At 41.3% G+C, this 15,416-nt stretch overlaps 3 protein-coding genes across 10 annotated transcripts in view; 1 reads left to right on the plus strand and 2 right to left on the minus strand.

Annotated features, from left to right (window-relative positions):
- Positions 1-350: 350 nt before the first annotated feature.
- Positions 351-8,792, plus strand: pla2g15 (phospholipase A2, group XV). Its single transcript, XM_058076203.1, has 7 exons — positions 351-712; positions 2,989-3,145; positions 4,718-4,836; positions 5,949-6,047; positions 6,115-6,336; positions 6,403-6,515; positions 7,373-8,792. Exons 1-7 carry the CDS (start codon positions 562-564, stop codon positions 7,772-7,774), a joined length of 1,263 nt encoding a protein of 420 aa, XP_057932186.1. The 5' UTR covers positions 351-561; the 3' UTR covers positions 7,775-8,792.
- A 1,362-nt stretch (positions 8,793-10,154) lies between these two features.
- On the minus strand, positions 10,155-13,407 carry endouc (endonuclease, polyU-specific C). The gene is made up of 8 exons (XM_058076204.1): positions 13,247-13,407; positions 13,059-13,115; positions 12,893-12,992; positions 12,708-12,819; positions 11,601-11,722; positions 10,842-10,954; positions 10,629-10,779; positions 10,155-10,566 (listed from the first exon to the last, which is right to left on the minus strand). Exons 1-8 carry the CDS (start codon positions 13,255-13,257, stop codon positions 10,291-10,293), a joined length of 942 nt encoding a protein of 313 aa, XP_057932187.1. The 5' UTR covers positions 13,258-13,407; the 3' UTR covers positions 10,155-10,290.
- A 724-nt stretch (positions 13,408-14,131) lies between these two features.
- The window catches only part of ppfibp1b (PPFIA binding protein 1b), a 28,719-nt gene continuing 27,434 nt past the window's right edge, over positions 14,132-15,416 (minus strand). For 3 of the 8 annotated variants that reach the window (XM_058076191.1, XM_058076192.1, XM_058076190.1), the window contains 3 exons: positions 15,066-15,230; positions 14,872-14,937; positions 14,132-14,787 (listed from right to left, as the gene is read on the minus strand). In XM_058076191.1, the coding sequence (XP_057932174.1) occupies positions 14,704-14,787; positions 14,872-14,937; positions 15,066-15,230 (315 nt within the window). In that variant the 3' untranslated portion in view covers positions 14,132-14,703. The remainder of the gene's footprint in view (positions 14,788-14,871; positions 14,938-15,065; positions 15,231-15,416) is intronic. The other 5 variants (XM_058076198.1, XM_058076193.1, XM_058076194.1 and 2 more) reach the window with 4 other exon arrangements.

Below are 15,416 nucleotides of genomic sequence, written 5' to 3' on the forward strand. Positions count from 1 at the left end.
TATTTATGGTTTTATATCGGCCACCGTAGCTTGTGGAATAATAATATTATATAAATTTATATTATATATTTTTTATTATTATTTTATATTTAGATATTTTATTTTTATATTTCCGGAGGATAATATATAATAATATATAATTATATAATATAAAATAATAATAATAATATATGTATAAATATATTATTATAAATATATATTATAATATCTATTATATTATATTATAATAAAAATATTACAAATATATTAAATACACCTGGGGTTTAGACAGTGTATTTCAAATGCTTCTGTTGGGTAAAGCAGTCAACTGATTCTTTTACCAACCACAGTGACTGTACGTTCGACGAATCTGATCTCGATTACTTGTGGCTTGACTGAAGTTGTTTTGCCGGTTAGATTGCTCCGCGATCTACATTGAACCCCGTGATCATCCGTGTCTTCACCCTGCCTTGCGGGACACCGTCAACACTTAAAGGTTAAGCAAGCGAGAGTGTAAAGAGTAAAACCTGTGCGGCTAACGATCGACGGTCATGTCTTGTTGGCTATGAGACACCAGGACTCATGGCGGGTCGGCAGCGGGTAACCGCCTTCTCACTACTGCTCGCAGTCGGGTTGTTATTGTTGCTGTTTTCGGCAAGGAGCTCCGGCAAACCTGCGGGGAAATGCGTCGGCAACACGCAGTGCCAGTCCCCGGGACCCCCAGTGGTACTAGGTGAGTGTTTGTGGGTTATTTGTACTTGAAATAGTTAATGTCAACCGTCGACTAACGAGCAAGACTGGCCAAACAAGACTTGAAATATTCGAAGGATTTTGTTCGTCTCTGTCTCAGTCATGTGCTTTAATACATATTTTTATTAAATATAATGTTTGTGATGTGATGTGACATGTACAACATTTGATTTCGACATGTTGTTTTTTATAGTCCAATCACATGACTCCTCCAAACGCAACCTATCAAGAGTCCTGAGCAAAATTCCCTTCACTTCATCATGTGATCCTTTTGAATAAACCAATTGTTGAGTTATAATCCAGTTTAAACACTATTACCATTCTATTCCCTTATCCCTTATCATTATATTCCTTATCATCTTACATGAGGTTGGGAGCTAGCAGACTGCTGCACATACACTACCCACAAAAAGTTAGGGATGTTGGTGGAATGCACTGTAAATTTCACAGCTTCAGCAGGTCATGTTATGTAAATGGGTTAGCATTTTTTTATAGAGCTTTATAGGCGCATCTTAGCTGCAGGTTGGGCTAGTGGTTAGGAATGTCGACCATACAACCAGGAGTCTTCCAGTTGCCTCCCACATTACACAAGTTGGGATAATTGGAGACTTGGATTCATTCATTTTCTACCGCTTTTTCCTCACGAGGGTCGCGGGGGGTGCTGGAGCCTATCCCAGCTGTCTTCGGGCGAGAGGCGGGGTACACCCAGCCAATCACAGGGCAACCACTCACACTCACATTCATACCTATGGACAATTTGGAGTCGCTAATTAACCTAGAATGTTTTTGGAATGTGGGAGGAAACCGGAGTACCCGGAGAAAACCCACGCATGCACGGGGAGAACATGCAAACTCCACACAGAGATGGCCGAGGGTGGAATTGAACCCTGGTCTCCTAGCTGTGAGGTCTGCGCGCTAACCACTCGATCGCCGTGCCGCTAGACTGTAAATTATCTGGCGATACGATACGTATCACGATACGAGGCTCACGATACGATCTATCACGATACTGTTAACAAGGCGATATTTTTTTTGTTTTTCTTGTAGTTTTAAAGATTATTTCCTGGAAAAACTGAATTACACCAGCAATATGCACTTACTAAACACATTTGTATTCGATTAGAACAGTATGTTATGCTGTATCACAAACTTAAAGTGTAGCATTTGGATAAATAAAGCTTTAACATCCAACAAAAAACACCAATAAAAAAACTAATAAATTAAATTATGTGTCAAGATCCTGCTCAAATGTTCCCATTCTATTAGCTGTGTAAAAATGCAGAGTATACAGTCCCTGACTTATCCACCATCAGAACAGTATTTTTGTGGAACAAAGTAACTAACATCAGTAAAAAGTCCTTTTAGGATGCTTGAAAGAACCATTATTTAACAAAATAGTGATATCAATTTGAAAAACAAAATACCCGCAATATCACAGTACTACTTTCGCATTGCTTGCTAGCGGCAGGTCCTCATGGTGTCTCGCTAAGTGGACTCGCAGATTTGTCGTGTTTCCCCCGAATACTTTATTCGGGAAACACAACACATTTTCCAAACGGCATGGGTTTTGTCCATTTCTGCACACCCTACTTTTGTGTAGAAATCCAAAATATGTCCACACTTCAGTACCTTGTACGCCGCAGGGGCCGCTGTTATGTGCTGGCATTCTGCCATGTTGAACTGTGTTTATGTGTGAGGACGTTTCACTCGTCAATCTCGTTCAACGTCCTTGCCTAATTGACTACGTAAGTGCTGCCACCTAACCATTGGAGGTTTCAATTCAAATCAGAAATGAACCTTTGCCGTGTCTGCACTTGAATAAATACCACATACAGTCTATGATACATGCCTAAAAATATCCATATCATACTTTTTTAATATCGATACAGTATCGTGGAACGAAGTATCGCGATATATCGCCGAAACGATATTTTCTTACACCCCTAATAGGTATGAATGTGAGTGTGAATGGTTGTTTGTCTATATGTGCCGTGTGATTGGCTGGTGACCAGTCTAGGGTGGACCCCGCCTCTCACCAGAGGTCAGTTGGAAGGGCTCCAAACTGCGACCCCAGTGAGAATAAATGGTGTAGAATGAATCGGTGCACCCCGTTACATACATTGTTAGCTGCCTCGTCTTAGCTGTTTTTCTCTCTTCATAACAGACAGATGTTTATTCGTGTCAAATATATCTGTTGTAGTAAATATAAAAAAAAGCTTCACATAAACATGTGTCTCTTTCCTGATTACATTGTTCCAGTTCCGGGGGACCTAGGAAACCAGCTGGAGGCCAAGCTGGATAAACCCAGTGTGGTTCATTACATTTGCTACAAGAAGACAGACACCTTCTTCACTTTGTGGCTCAACTTGGAGCAGCTGGTGCCTGTCGCCATTGACTGCTGGATAGACAACATCAGGTATGGCGAGGGGGGGGGGGGTAACACGGTCCACAGAAATGTAGTCTAAAGCCTTGTTTACACTTGCACGCACTTTGTCCCTGCAGTGGTATGCAGTTTTTTGCGTGGCAGTGGCATGTCAATGAGTAAATTGGTTGTTAACAGGTGTGAAGTTTGTGTCTTTTGCTGTTGTCCTGTTTTTCTGGATGCTGCTATTATAGTACAGTTTGGACACCCCTGCCTTAGGGTCTAATCGAAACAGCAAGCGTGAGATTAATCCCCCGGTTAATTGCAGTCCTAGTATTGGCTACATACATTTTATGCTGTACTGTAGCGTATTTATACATTATTATCGACTTGGATGAATGAGGTGTGTTTTCTGCAGAGTAAAATGGGCTTTCCAGAGAAACGATTAAATATTTTTTTACCACAAATTGGCAAATTTGCAGGGAGGATTCAGCGTATATGATGCCCAGCAGCGGTTCCCCTAAATTAACAATGAGCAAGTCTGTGTAGTGCCAAAGAGGAAAGTGCGTCCAATGAAATCATATTGTCAAGTCTTGGATCAATATGATACATTCATTTAATCATTCATTCATTTTCTACTGCTTTTCCTCACGAGGATCGCAGGGAGGGCTGGAGCCTATCCCAGCTGTCTTCATGGGAGAGGCGGGGTACACCCTGGACTGGTCGCCAGCCAGCCAATCACAGGGCACATATAGACAAACAACCATTCACACTCACATTCATACCTATGGACAATTTGGAGTCGCCAATTAACCTAGCATGTTTTTGGAATGTGGGAGGAAACCGGAGTACCCGGAGAAAACCCACACATGCACTGGGAGAACAAAAACTCCACACAGAGATGGCCGAGGGTGGAATTGAACCCTGGTCTCCTAGCTGTGAGGTCTGCGCGCTAACTACTCGACTGCCGTGCAGCCCTACTATGATACACTAGCCACGTTTACATGGACCCAAATATTCCAATTCCATGCGGGTTATTTGCTCAAACGGAAAGAATGTAACCTTTGTATGCACCTCATTCCGAAAGAAAAGTGCCAATCCGAATGAATATATATAATCGGATTCACAGGGGTGGAATATTCCTTTCCTCAATCCGATTGAGGTATCTTGTACCCGCTCAATCGGAAAGTTGTCAGGGTGCGTTCTTTCAGCAGACGCCATCTTCGATGAATCACGTGATGTTGATGTTTACGTTTTATTGACTATTCCGTTTGATTATAGCGGTGCATGTAGACAGGAGATTGGAATATTCCTTTCCATGTATACGCTGTTTTCTGGTACGTCATTCGGAAAGAGGAAAATCTCATGTAAACGTGGCCACTGAGTATTAAGGGCTAATATTACACAATATGCAATAGTTGAAACTCAAAATCATCTTGTAAAAAGAAGAAATGTGCATGATTAAAAAAAAGAGAACTAGTACAGTATCAAACATGGTGACGCACCTGCATGATTGTGTTTCTGTTTCCTCGTGGATGCGTCACATCACAGAAGAAGAACTAACACTAATCAAGTTCTCTGTGTGTGTGTGTGTGTACCTGTATGTTACCTTTGGTATATGTGTAGGCTGATCTACAACAGGACCACACACACCACGTCGTCACCGCCGGGCGTGAACATCAGCGTCCCTGGATTTGGCCACACGGACTCAGTGGAGTATCTGGACCCCAGTAAACGAAGTGTGGGTGAGTAGAAGGTTGAATCATGATGAACAGCCTTGAGACAAGGGAAATTTTTTTTTTTTTTTTAGTCGTCTTTTTGGGTGACTGATAATGATTCCAAAAACATGAAATAGCCCCTTTTTCCGCTGCAGGAACTTTGAGGAACTTCCCTTGGTAGTTTTGAAATACTCCCCTGCAATTTCACCAAATCTACCCTGGTGAAAAGTCCCTGCTAGCTACTAGGTACTTTTTGTTCCCTGAACTCCCGAAATGGAGGTTTGAACACGCCTGTAGTGTACTCAGCTGTCACATACAGTATATGGACAGATGACCAGCCAATCACAGGGCACATATAGACAAACAACCATTCACACTCACATTCATACCTATGGACAATTTGGAGTCAACCTGGCATGTTTTTGGAATGTGGGAGGAAACCGGAGTACCCGGAGAAAACCCACGCATGCACGGGGAGAACATGCAAACTCCACACAGAGATGGTCGAAGGTGGAATTGAACTCGGGTCTCCTAGCTGTGAGGTCTGCACGCTAACCATGCAACCGCTGTGCAGCCTAAGAATATTTCAATGAGATTTTATTTTTTTTTAAATGAAAATTGCAGAAGGTCATTACTCAATATAACAGTTTGACTCATTGTGTCATATTTTACCTAATGAGTATACAAACATGTACCAATATGAGTTTAGAATGGGAAAAAAACATTGTAAAGTCACTTCACACAGAGATGGCCAAAAGTGGAATTGAACTCGGGTCTCGGAGCTGTGAGGTCTGCACGCTAAACATGCAACTGCTGTGCAGCCTAAGAATATTTCAATGAGATTTTATTTAAAAAAATGAAAATTGCAGAAGGTCATTACTCAATATAACAGTTTGACTCATTGTGTCATCTTATACCTAATGAGTATACAAACATGTACCAATATGAGTTTAGAAGGGAAAAAAAAACATTGTAAAGTCACTTCACACAGAGATGGCCAAAAGTGGAATTGAACTCGGGTCTCCACTCGACCGCCGTGCCGCCCGCATACACTTGTTGTTTGTCAAATTAAAAATTAATCTAGGAAAACTGAGGATCTTTTCCACTAAAGCCATGTTATTCTCATGTCTGCTTTCTAGGTATGTATTTCTTTAACATAGCACAGGCACTGGTGGATTGGGGCTACACTCGAGGTGTCGATGTCAGAGGAGCGCCATACGATTGGCGGAAAGCACCCAGTAAGCACCCCTAATATTTTCACCAAAAATGAAAAGCCCATTCATAATGGTGTTTCTTTGCGGACAGATGAAAATAAGGAGTACTTCCTGGCATTACAGAAGTTGATCGAGGAGATGGCAGAGAAGGGCGGGCCCGTGGTTCTGATCGCTCACAGCATGGGCAACATGTACATGTTGTACTTCCTCAACCAGCAGCCACAAGCCTGGAAAGACAAATATATCAAAGCTTTCATCGCTTTGGGAGCGCCGTGGGCGGGCGTGGCGAAGACACTCCGCGTGATCACCTCCGGTGAGACCATATGAACCATGTCACCACATACAATAAATAACTCAAGTTTCTTCTGTCTGGGTTTAGGTGACAATAACGGCATCCCGGTCATTAGACCGCTGAAGATTCGCTCTCAGCAACGTTCGGCTGTGTCGACATCTTGGCTCCTCCCCTATGCCCACACTTGGCCCAGTGATCAGGTGTGTGTGTTTCTATTCCTAATCAGAGAAGAGAAACAGTATTACTGTGAAGTAACCATAGCAACTATGGATGATGAGTATTGGCTTCAATGTGGTTGACCAAGGATCTGGTTAAAACATGTATCTTGTGCGAGTGGTAAGCGCACAGGCCTCGCAGCTACGAGACCCGAGTTCAATACCACCCTCGGGCATCTCTGTGTGGCGTTTGCATGTTCTACCCGTGCATGCGTGGGTTTTCTCCGGGTACTCCGGTTTCCTCCCACATTCCAAAAACATGCTAGGTTAATTGGCGACTCCAAATTGTCCATAGGTATGAATGTGAGTGTGAATGGTTGTTTGTCTATATGTGCTCTGTGATTGGCTGGCGATCAGTCCAGGATGTAGAAGACAGCTGGGATAGGCTCCAGCACCCCCCGCGACCCTCGTGAGGAAAAAGCAGTAGAAAATGAATGAATGAATTGTAACTGAGTGGTTAGTGCGCAGGCCTCACAGCAAGGAGACCCAAGTTCGATTCCACCCTCGGGCATCTCTGTGTGGAGTTTGCATGTTTTCCCCGTGCATGCGTGGGTTTTCTCCGGTTTCCTCCCACATTCCAAAAACATGCTAGGTTAATTGGTGACTCCAAATTGTCCATAGGTATGAATGTGAGTGTGAATGGTTGTTTGTCTATATGTGCCCTGTGATTGGCTGGCAACCAGTCCAGGGTGTACCCCACCTCTCAACGAAGACAGCTGGGATAGGTTCCAGTACCCCCGCGACCCTCGTGAGGATAAGCGGTAGAAAATGAATGAATATATATTGTTAAAGTCACACACTGTACTTAAATATAATAGTTTTTGTGTTTCTGCTCGCACCAGGTTTTTATCCAGACACCTACTACCAACTACACCGTGATGGACTACAAGCGCTTCTACTCGGACATCGGCTTCGAGGATGGCTGGCTTATGCGTCAGGACACGGAGTCGCTGCTCTTTGACCTCACACCGCCTGGGGTGACCGTCCACTGTTTGTACGGGACCGGCATTCCAACGTCGGAATCTTTCCAGTACTCTGCTAAGTTCCCTGACGTGGATCCCACCGTGTTGTGGGGCGACGGCGACGGGACGGTGAACCTGCTGAGCGCCACCCAGTGCAAGCGGTGGGTGGGGTTTCAGAAACAGCCGGTGACCTTGCAGGAGCTTCCTGGGAACGAGCATGTGAACATGCTGTTGAACGTCTCCACCGTGGCCTACATCAAGAAGGTGCTTTTCTCGCCGTGACGCACAAGTGACGCCTTCTGTGCTTGTTAACTTTGCTCGCCAAAAAACTCACGTGGGACGTGCTGCGTTGCTAACCTGAAGACACGGCAGCCATTTGAATACCTCCTACCATATTAACATTCACCGGAACTGTGTTCTATTTTAAGACACAACTATCTCTTTAATTCCTTGAAGACCATCTTTGAATGGCTTTTGGAAGAATTAATTTTATACAGTCATAACTACACATCTGAGGTCACAATGTTTACTGACATTTCTATTCTTCTAGCTTTTAAACAAGCCAAGACATCAGGTATGATTATTATATTTAAGGATATACAAAGTATGTTGTCCAAATTAGATGTTCTAATTCAATTATGCCATATTGATACTTCTTTTTAGTACATATACTGCATTTAATTATACTTTCTTGGCTGATTCTGTGGCTGTAGTTGTATATGACATGACAAGTCGGGCCTTTGTCAGGTGTTTTAAATACATTATTTTACATTTTTTATTATTGGTCTTTAAATAAAGATTGAGGACCGGTGGTCCTTTCTTTAAACTTAATGTAACCGGGCTCAAAGGTACAGTTTGTACATCTCTTCAGTCTTTCTGGGAACTACATACTCACTAGTTTTCCTCCAGTGCGTCGTTTTTTCCAGTCCAAGGTTCCATACTGGTCCATATGATCACTCCGAGAATTCGTAACTACCAAACTGTCTTCATGGTTGAATTGTGATTCCCTTGATAGAGAAAACTTGCTGGTCTTTTTTTGTTCCAGTTTAAAGTTGTAATCCAGTGGAATTTCAACCTTGCATGATACTTTTTGCCTCTGTCTTTCACTTGTAACTAGTTTTCTTTTTTTTTACAATGTGTCTAGACAATCATGAAAAGTTCCAGTTGCCACATTGCTGTATGTGCTGCCTTCCATAAAATGTTTTATATTGTGTAATTCATCTTTGAACTTGATTTAGCTGTAAGATGTTTTAATTTTGTGTTATGCCATACAGCAAAAACATAAATTAACAGAACAATTGGTGCTGTCATTGTATTTACTGAATGAATTCACTCTATCATTTTTGGCTTTAACAAACCAAGAGTGTTCAATGTGTCCCTGTGATGTGTGAAATTATGGGGTGTGTGTCCACACACACATTGTCACAACATCCTGTCAATGGGGCTTTCATATATGTCACCTTTTCTCTTTTCATCACTCTCAGGAGGAAGTGTCCCATGCAAATACAAGTCTTGTGTTTCGATTTGCACACTTCCATATACACACTACGTACTAATAGTGATTCCACACTTCCACACTTTTGTCTATACTCGTACCCAAATTTTCAAAATGTGAAAATTGTTTTTGTTAACACAGGAACAAGAATACACTTACTTGTATCATAATCTTGACTTCTGGTACCTGACAACATCCAGGAACACCGGAGCGTCTCTCACACAGCAGTATCAGTTACGAGCTCCCCCTGTTGGTGGGTGGTAGTAATTACAACAATTTCAGTTCATTGAAAAAAAAAATAGCAGAATTTGCTAATAAAGCTGTAAATTTACGAGTAAAGTCGTACCTAGTCGTAGGGAAAATAAAGCATAAGTATTCAGGAAGGAAATAAACTCGCCCCTTGCTTCAGACAAGCTTTTCAAGCTTTTTATGACGTAGAGGCAAAAAAAGAGCATTTGAGCATTTAGCATTAGATTAGCATGCCTCGTCCTCATTTACCGCCTTCCTTAGCCCGCCCAATAACAACGATTATATAAGCCCCCCTTTTCAAAGCTGTCTCAGGCAATGCCTGTAAAATAAAGTTTTTTTTTCTTTTTCAATATGGGACTTTATTTTCGTATTTTTTGTTGTTCATTTACGACTTTGTTCTGGTAAATTTACAACTTTATTCTCGACGTCTGAGATTATTTCAATACTCCCCGTCATAACAGGCATTGCTTGAGACAGCTATGAAAAGGGGGATTTATGTGACGTTTAGCCTGTAGCAACGGTAATAGCACGATTTCTTTTCACGATTTACGACTATTTTTCGAAAGGGGGCGCTCCAATGTAGCCACCAACAGCCAGGGCAGAGGGCGCTTCAACGTGGCTGTCCTTTTTCCATCAGACCACTAGGGGTCCATTAGCTATAATACACAATCACTACACACACGCTGCCTATGAAAGCACCTTCCTTAACAAAGTAAAAGCCTCTCAACATCCGGCAGCAGAACATGTTCTTCAAAATAAATGAGTGAATAGCTAAGCGTAAAAGAATGTAAACATGGCGTTTTCATATAGAAATATTTGATTTTGTATGGTACGATTTACTGTTACTGTAGCCATTTTCTTGTTAGAAACACCTCCTGTCTACCATAGACACCAAAATAAGTATTCTCAGGGAACTGCTATGAATAATGTTTTTATTACAATTATTTTTTGTTAACTCATAGTCATTCCATTTGAGTATAATACTGGTTATTTTACTTAGTGGGAAGACGAGGTATGGTATGAGTGTAAAGAAAAATTCAAATGTAACATAAGCTCAGTGTGAGTGCTGTCTAATATGTCTGCTGTTGCTGCTGAGGAGCTTGGGGTACGCCGTCCCAAGGGAGCGTCCGTGTCTGATAACCACCAGCTCCATCTGACACTGGTCGATGTTCACCAACACTGTGGTGCTTCTCTCCGTGTTCATGAGGAAGAGAACTGTGAAAATGGCCATCTCGAACTCGGGGCTGGTGCCGATGAAGGAGCTGCCCACAGGTTTGAGCACGCTGTGCCAACTGAACTGGAGGTTCAGGACGTGGTCGTCTTGGTCCGGCTGGAAAGGACACGAGGGTTACATCACATGAAGACGTGGACTAGTGAAAGTGTACCACGTACCAAGTCGTGATCCCTGGCTTTGTAGCCTTTGTAGTCCAGCTCTCTGCTTTTCTCTTGGAGGTAGAATTGGATCCAGTTATGAAATCCCATGATTTCATTGGCAGATTTGATCTCTCCGACAAAGACGTGCTCAAAGCCACAAGAGTCCGGCCTGACAAATACATTAGTTTATACCAGCAAAAACAAACACATAAAAAAATGCATTATTCTCACCCGGTATTTCTCTGTCTGTAGTAAAGATGAAACCAGATCAGGTGCAGCTGACTCTTAAAGTGTCTCACATCAGAAGAAGACTGTCCTTTAGTCACTAGATATCTGTGAGCTCGCTGCCAAGACACATTTAATGACATTTACACCCCCTGTATGACAGCGAAAGCGTGATAGTCTTCTATATTAATATTACTGTATTGTGTATGTAGTATGTACTTTTATCACATACTACAGTATTAATTGGCCCTGTACCCTAGAAACCGCCCATGAATGATACGGGAAAAGGCCGATAAGACTGTTGATAAAATATTATTGTTGAAATATTTTTGCAATTATTGTGTTTACACTGTTTAGATATAATACATGTAATAAACTGAACATTTTCTGGAAACAAAATGGTCTTTTGATTAAATAGTATGTGATAATAAGCTCATGATTAAATAGTATGTGATAATAAGATACCAGACAAACCATGTGATAACCTATAAGTATAAACCAGCAACAGGAAGTTAAGCGCTATAAGCCGGCTATCAAATTTCTCCAGCATTCCAAAGCTGCACACATATGTTTTCTGTTCTCTCTCTGACGCTATGAAGGAATGTGTTCTTGTTCTTTCCGAAGACAATATGTTCTTTCCGAAGACCAAACTCCCTTTGGGGATCAGCTACAGCCTCACAGACCAAGAAGAAGAAATCAGCATGGGCCATGAAATCCCAATCATGAGAGGACTAAACTGACATACAAACTGGTAACATGACGTACCTTCATGACTTCTGTCTCCAACACAGCATCCAGGAAGAGGTTGGTCTCAATCCGCTCTTCAGCGGTGACTTGTTCCGACACACCAGTGGACCTCTCATAGTTGTCCAGCAGCTTCATCAACCCTAAAAGGAACATTTATTAATTAATTTATTAGTTTATTAATACTACTAACACACTCCCAACATGACAAAAACACGCATGTTGGGTCTGTCTGCAACGATTATGCAGCTGCGTATGCACGAACTCCTTGGCGGTATAGCAAGCAAAAGCACGGACAAGAACTCCAGTTGCATTCACAGACATCAGGTTATTAGAAATAGATATTTTTCCAAGCAAACACCAGCAAAGCACTGAAAACTGCCATGTCACCCATGGGAGAATGACTGCAAACAAAACATCCACATATTAGCTTTGTGGAAATGACACTCAATGCATATACTGTATATGTAATTAATAATTAATACATTTTATTATCATTAAATGCTAGCCAAAAATGACCCTGTCCTAACCGCACTTTAGACACAACGCTGTTGTCATCCTATATATTGTACATCACCACTGGCAAAGGCTAACAATTGTTGTCTGTGTCTCAAATCATGCACTTTCACACTCGCACTTGAGCTTAAAAGTGCACTCAATCTCAGTGTTACCAACTTGGAGACTCTATCACTGATTAAAAAAAATATATCTGTGGTTCTCAATGTAATTACAGTGTTTTTACTCACTTTTTTTGTCTCTGCCACGATGTTCTGCGTTTTTCCTACAGTATGTTACATTATATGCAAATTATATGTAAATTAGGTAATGACTTCAACGACAGCCAATAGCTGATTTTCTTACTACGGAGTTGGTAACGGCGGGCAGCGATAGCCGTTAACCGCCTTCAACCGTCGCCATTTTGGCTAAGTGGTGGAATAGCAAAATCGAGTGGTAGCAATTCAGAATGACAAAAAAATGCGACGAATAAGTACGTACAAAGTACGCAGCGTACATAGTTTACATATTAAAGTGTTCTTGCTGTCGCTATAGCAAGCTGAAATTCTTGTGACGTCATAAGCATCCTTATAAGTCGGCAACAGCATCTCCAAATGTCTTGCTCTCACTGACTTGAGATGGTGGTTGTGTTCCTCATCTTGTTCTCGTTGACGTTGGAGAAGAGAGGCAGAGAAGCGCGATCTTGAACAACATGAGTGCCTTGGCTTACATAACCAGCTCGACCCTGCGCACCCCGAACAAACACAACTTTGTTAAATAAAATACACAAGCGAGAAAGAAGAGAAAGTGATACACACCTGTACAGAGATGTTGTAATCTACACCAGGGGTCATCCGATTGACATCCAAAATCCACAGCTCGTTGAAAAGGTTAGAAAGTTCCTGATTTACTGACAGTCTGTCATGGAAACACGTATTGTCACTTTATTCATAAATAACAACATAAATACAATTTTAGCAATACCTCGACGCTTTGACTCCACCAAGGACCACCCCAAGAAGGAGAAGGAGCCCACACAACCTTTTAAAAACACATTAGGAATGTTATAGTAATACAAAGCCTCGTAACAATATCACAAATACACGACAACTCGGGAATAAAACGTTCACAATTGACTTTTTAAATAGTACAAGAAAAAAAAACATACGAACCGAGAAGACATGATGCGACTTGCATGAACTCTCCGTTAATATGTACAGTATTGGTGATGTGTCGGTCGTGAACGAATCGCCTCTAAGAGACGACTCTTTGAAATGAACTGCAGGAATCGGTTCGCTTCGATTATTCGTTTCATCGTCTGTTTTCTGTTAAAGGCGAATGTCATTGGTTAAGATGGGTCCAGTTTGGAGGGGAGGGGTTCCTAGAGCCGGTTCGTTCGTGGAAAAAAAGATATGACCTGTTTTGTCTATTGAGATGGGTCTTTGTCTATGTATTTATAAAGATAGCATTATACTTTATTTTTGTAGCTGTTCGTTGAGGTTTATCGTGTATTTTTTTACATTTCTAATTCATTTTGACACATTATTTGGTAATAAATTAATTTGAGACAACAAAAATCTGAGCCACTTGGGAGCCGAAAGAGACGGCTTTTCGCCCCTCAATGTGGCCCTAACATCCCATCGTAACTTATTAACTAATTTACTTTACTCAAACAATTCTTGTTTATTAAAAAGGTAATAACTATTGTTTTGTCGAGATTGTTACATAGATTTGCATTGTTTTATGAATTATTGTTGCATTGTTGACAATTGCTGATAAGTGTGCCTGAGTCCTAGCATGAATCTCATGACTGCGCAGGCGCAGAGTGGACCCAAAGTCAATGCTTCATGCCGGAACATCGGCCACCAGATGGCGCTGTGCTTCATATTGTATTTACTTGTAAACATATATATTTACTTGTTAGAGGCAAGGAAACAAAAAATCCAGCTGAGTACACAAATAAAATACTAACTTTGACAGTACAGTACATATAAAGAACCCCTTTATGTTGAAAATGAGTAACTAACTATATTCACTTTGCGTTGACAACCATACTGCTTTAAATTACTTTATTGATCTCAAACTTGCCACGGGACAAAACAATCTGTGGAAAAGCTAATGTGTGTATTTAAAAAATATTTCACATGAATGTGTCAGCTTACTTACGGGTGCAAATGCATGCAAAATATACTGTAATTGAAAATATAAGACAAATGACTTTGCATTTGAAATGTTACATTACCGTGGAAGTGGAAAAGCTAGCAGCCGTCATTGAAAAATACAACTAACGCCACAACCCAATGAATATTTCCACGAATTAAACAATTTAAAAAGGTATATTAAATCTATATTGGTATAATGTCGTCTCGGCTTTAGTTAGACAATAAACAAAAGCAATGCCAGCACATAACTTAGTACAAAATATTTCCAGAATCCAGCTGGCAGGAAGTGGTGTCATCCTAAAATGTTCCCTTGGAAACAAAAATAAGCAATGAACAGAAAACGGGATGGAAATAGCTATGGCTCATCCTCGTAAGGGAACTCCAAGAAACAGCTAGATGTGTTGAGAAGGTGGAGAAGGTTGGCAAGTCGGGTTTTCAAAGCGGGACCGGGTCAGACCGGGTCAGTCTCATGCAGTGGAGTCATCGTCTGTTACGCTGGGGTTCGGGGAGTTTGACATCTCCTTGAAGAATTCATCTTCTTTCAACATACTCTGGGATAAACATACAGGAAAAATACCTGTTAGCTCTACCAAGTACCAAGTACTTCATTTGTCAACATGTGTGACTATTTTCACCGTCAGGTTCTGGATTCCTTCAGAAAATGCGCCGATTTGTCTGACAGTTCCCTCAGAGTCGTCCATCTGTTTAAAAAAAAAAAAAAAAAAAAAAAAAGCAAACTTCAAACTACATTAACTCAGTGTCAACTGCAATAAACATATTTCATATTTTTGAGCACATTTATGGAAACATTCAGCAGTGTCAAGATCACCTGTTCTAGACGATCAAGGTCGTCCTCGTAGATTTGGAGCTCAAAGCCTTTTTGAAAACTCCGTCCTTTGGGCATCTCCACGTCCATAGGACACACGTACTCCTCGCTTTCGTCCTGCCTTTTCTTCCTTAGACTGCCAAAGTTACCAAACGACAGTTTCCTGGGCTGGTGTGTGTGAAAAGGAAGATAATATTTAGTGTTTTTAGTTTTTTTAAGTTAGTGGTGGGATACAGTAAATAAGTAAGTGTTGGAACCACTTAAGTTCTTAAAGGGAAACTGCACTTTTTGGGGAATTTTGCCCGTCAAAAACATATTGGAGAACACATATTGTGGCCCGCAGGACACTAGTTT

This window comes from Doryrhamphus excisus, chromosome 6 (genome assembly GCF_030265055.1).
Source record: "Doryrhamphus excisus isolate RoL2022-K1 chromosome 6, RoL_Dexc_1.0, whole genome shotgun sequence".
NCBI classification, from domain to species: Eukaryota; Metazoa; Chordata; class Actinopteri; order Syngnathiformes; family Syngnathidae; genus Doryrhamphus; species Doryrhamphus excisus.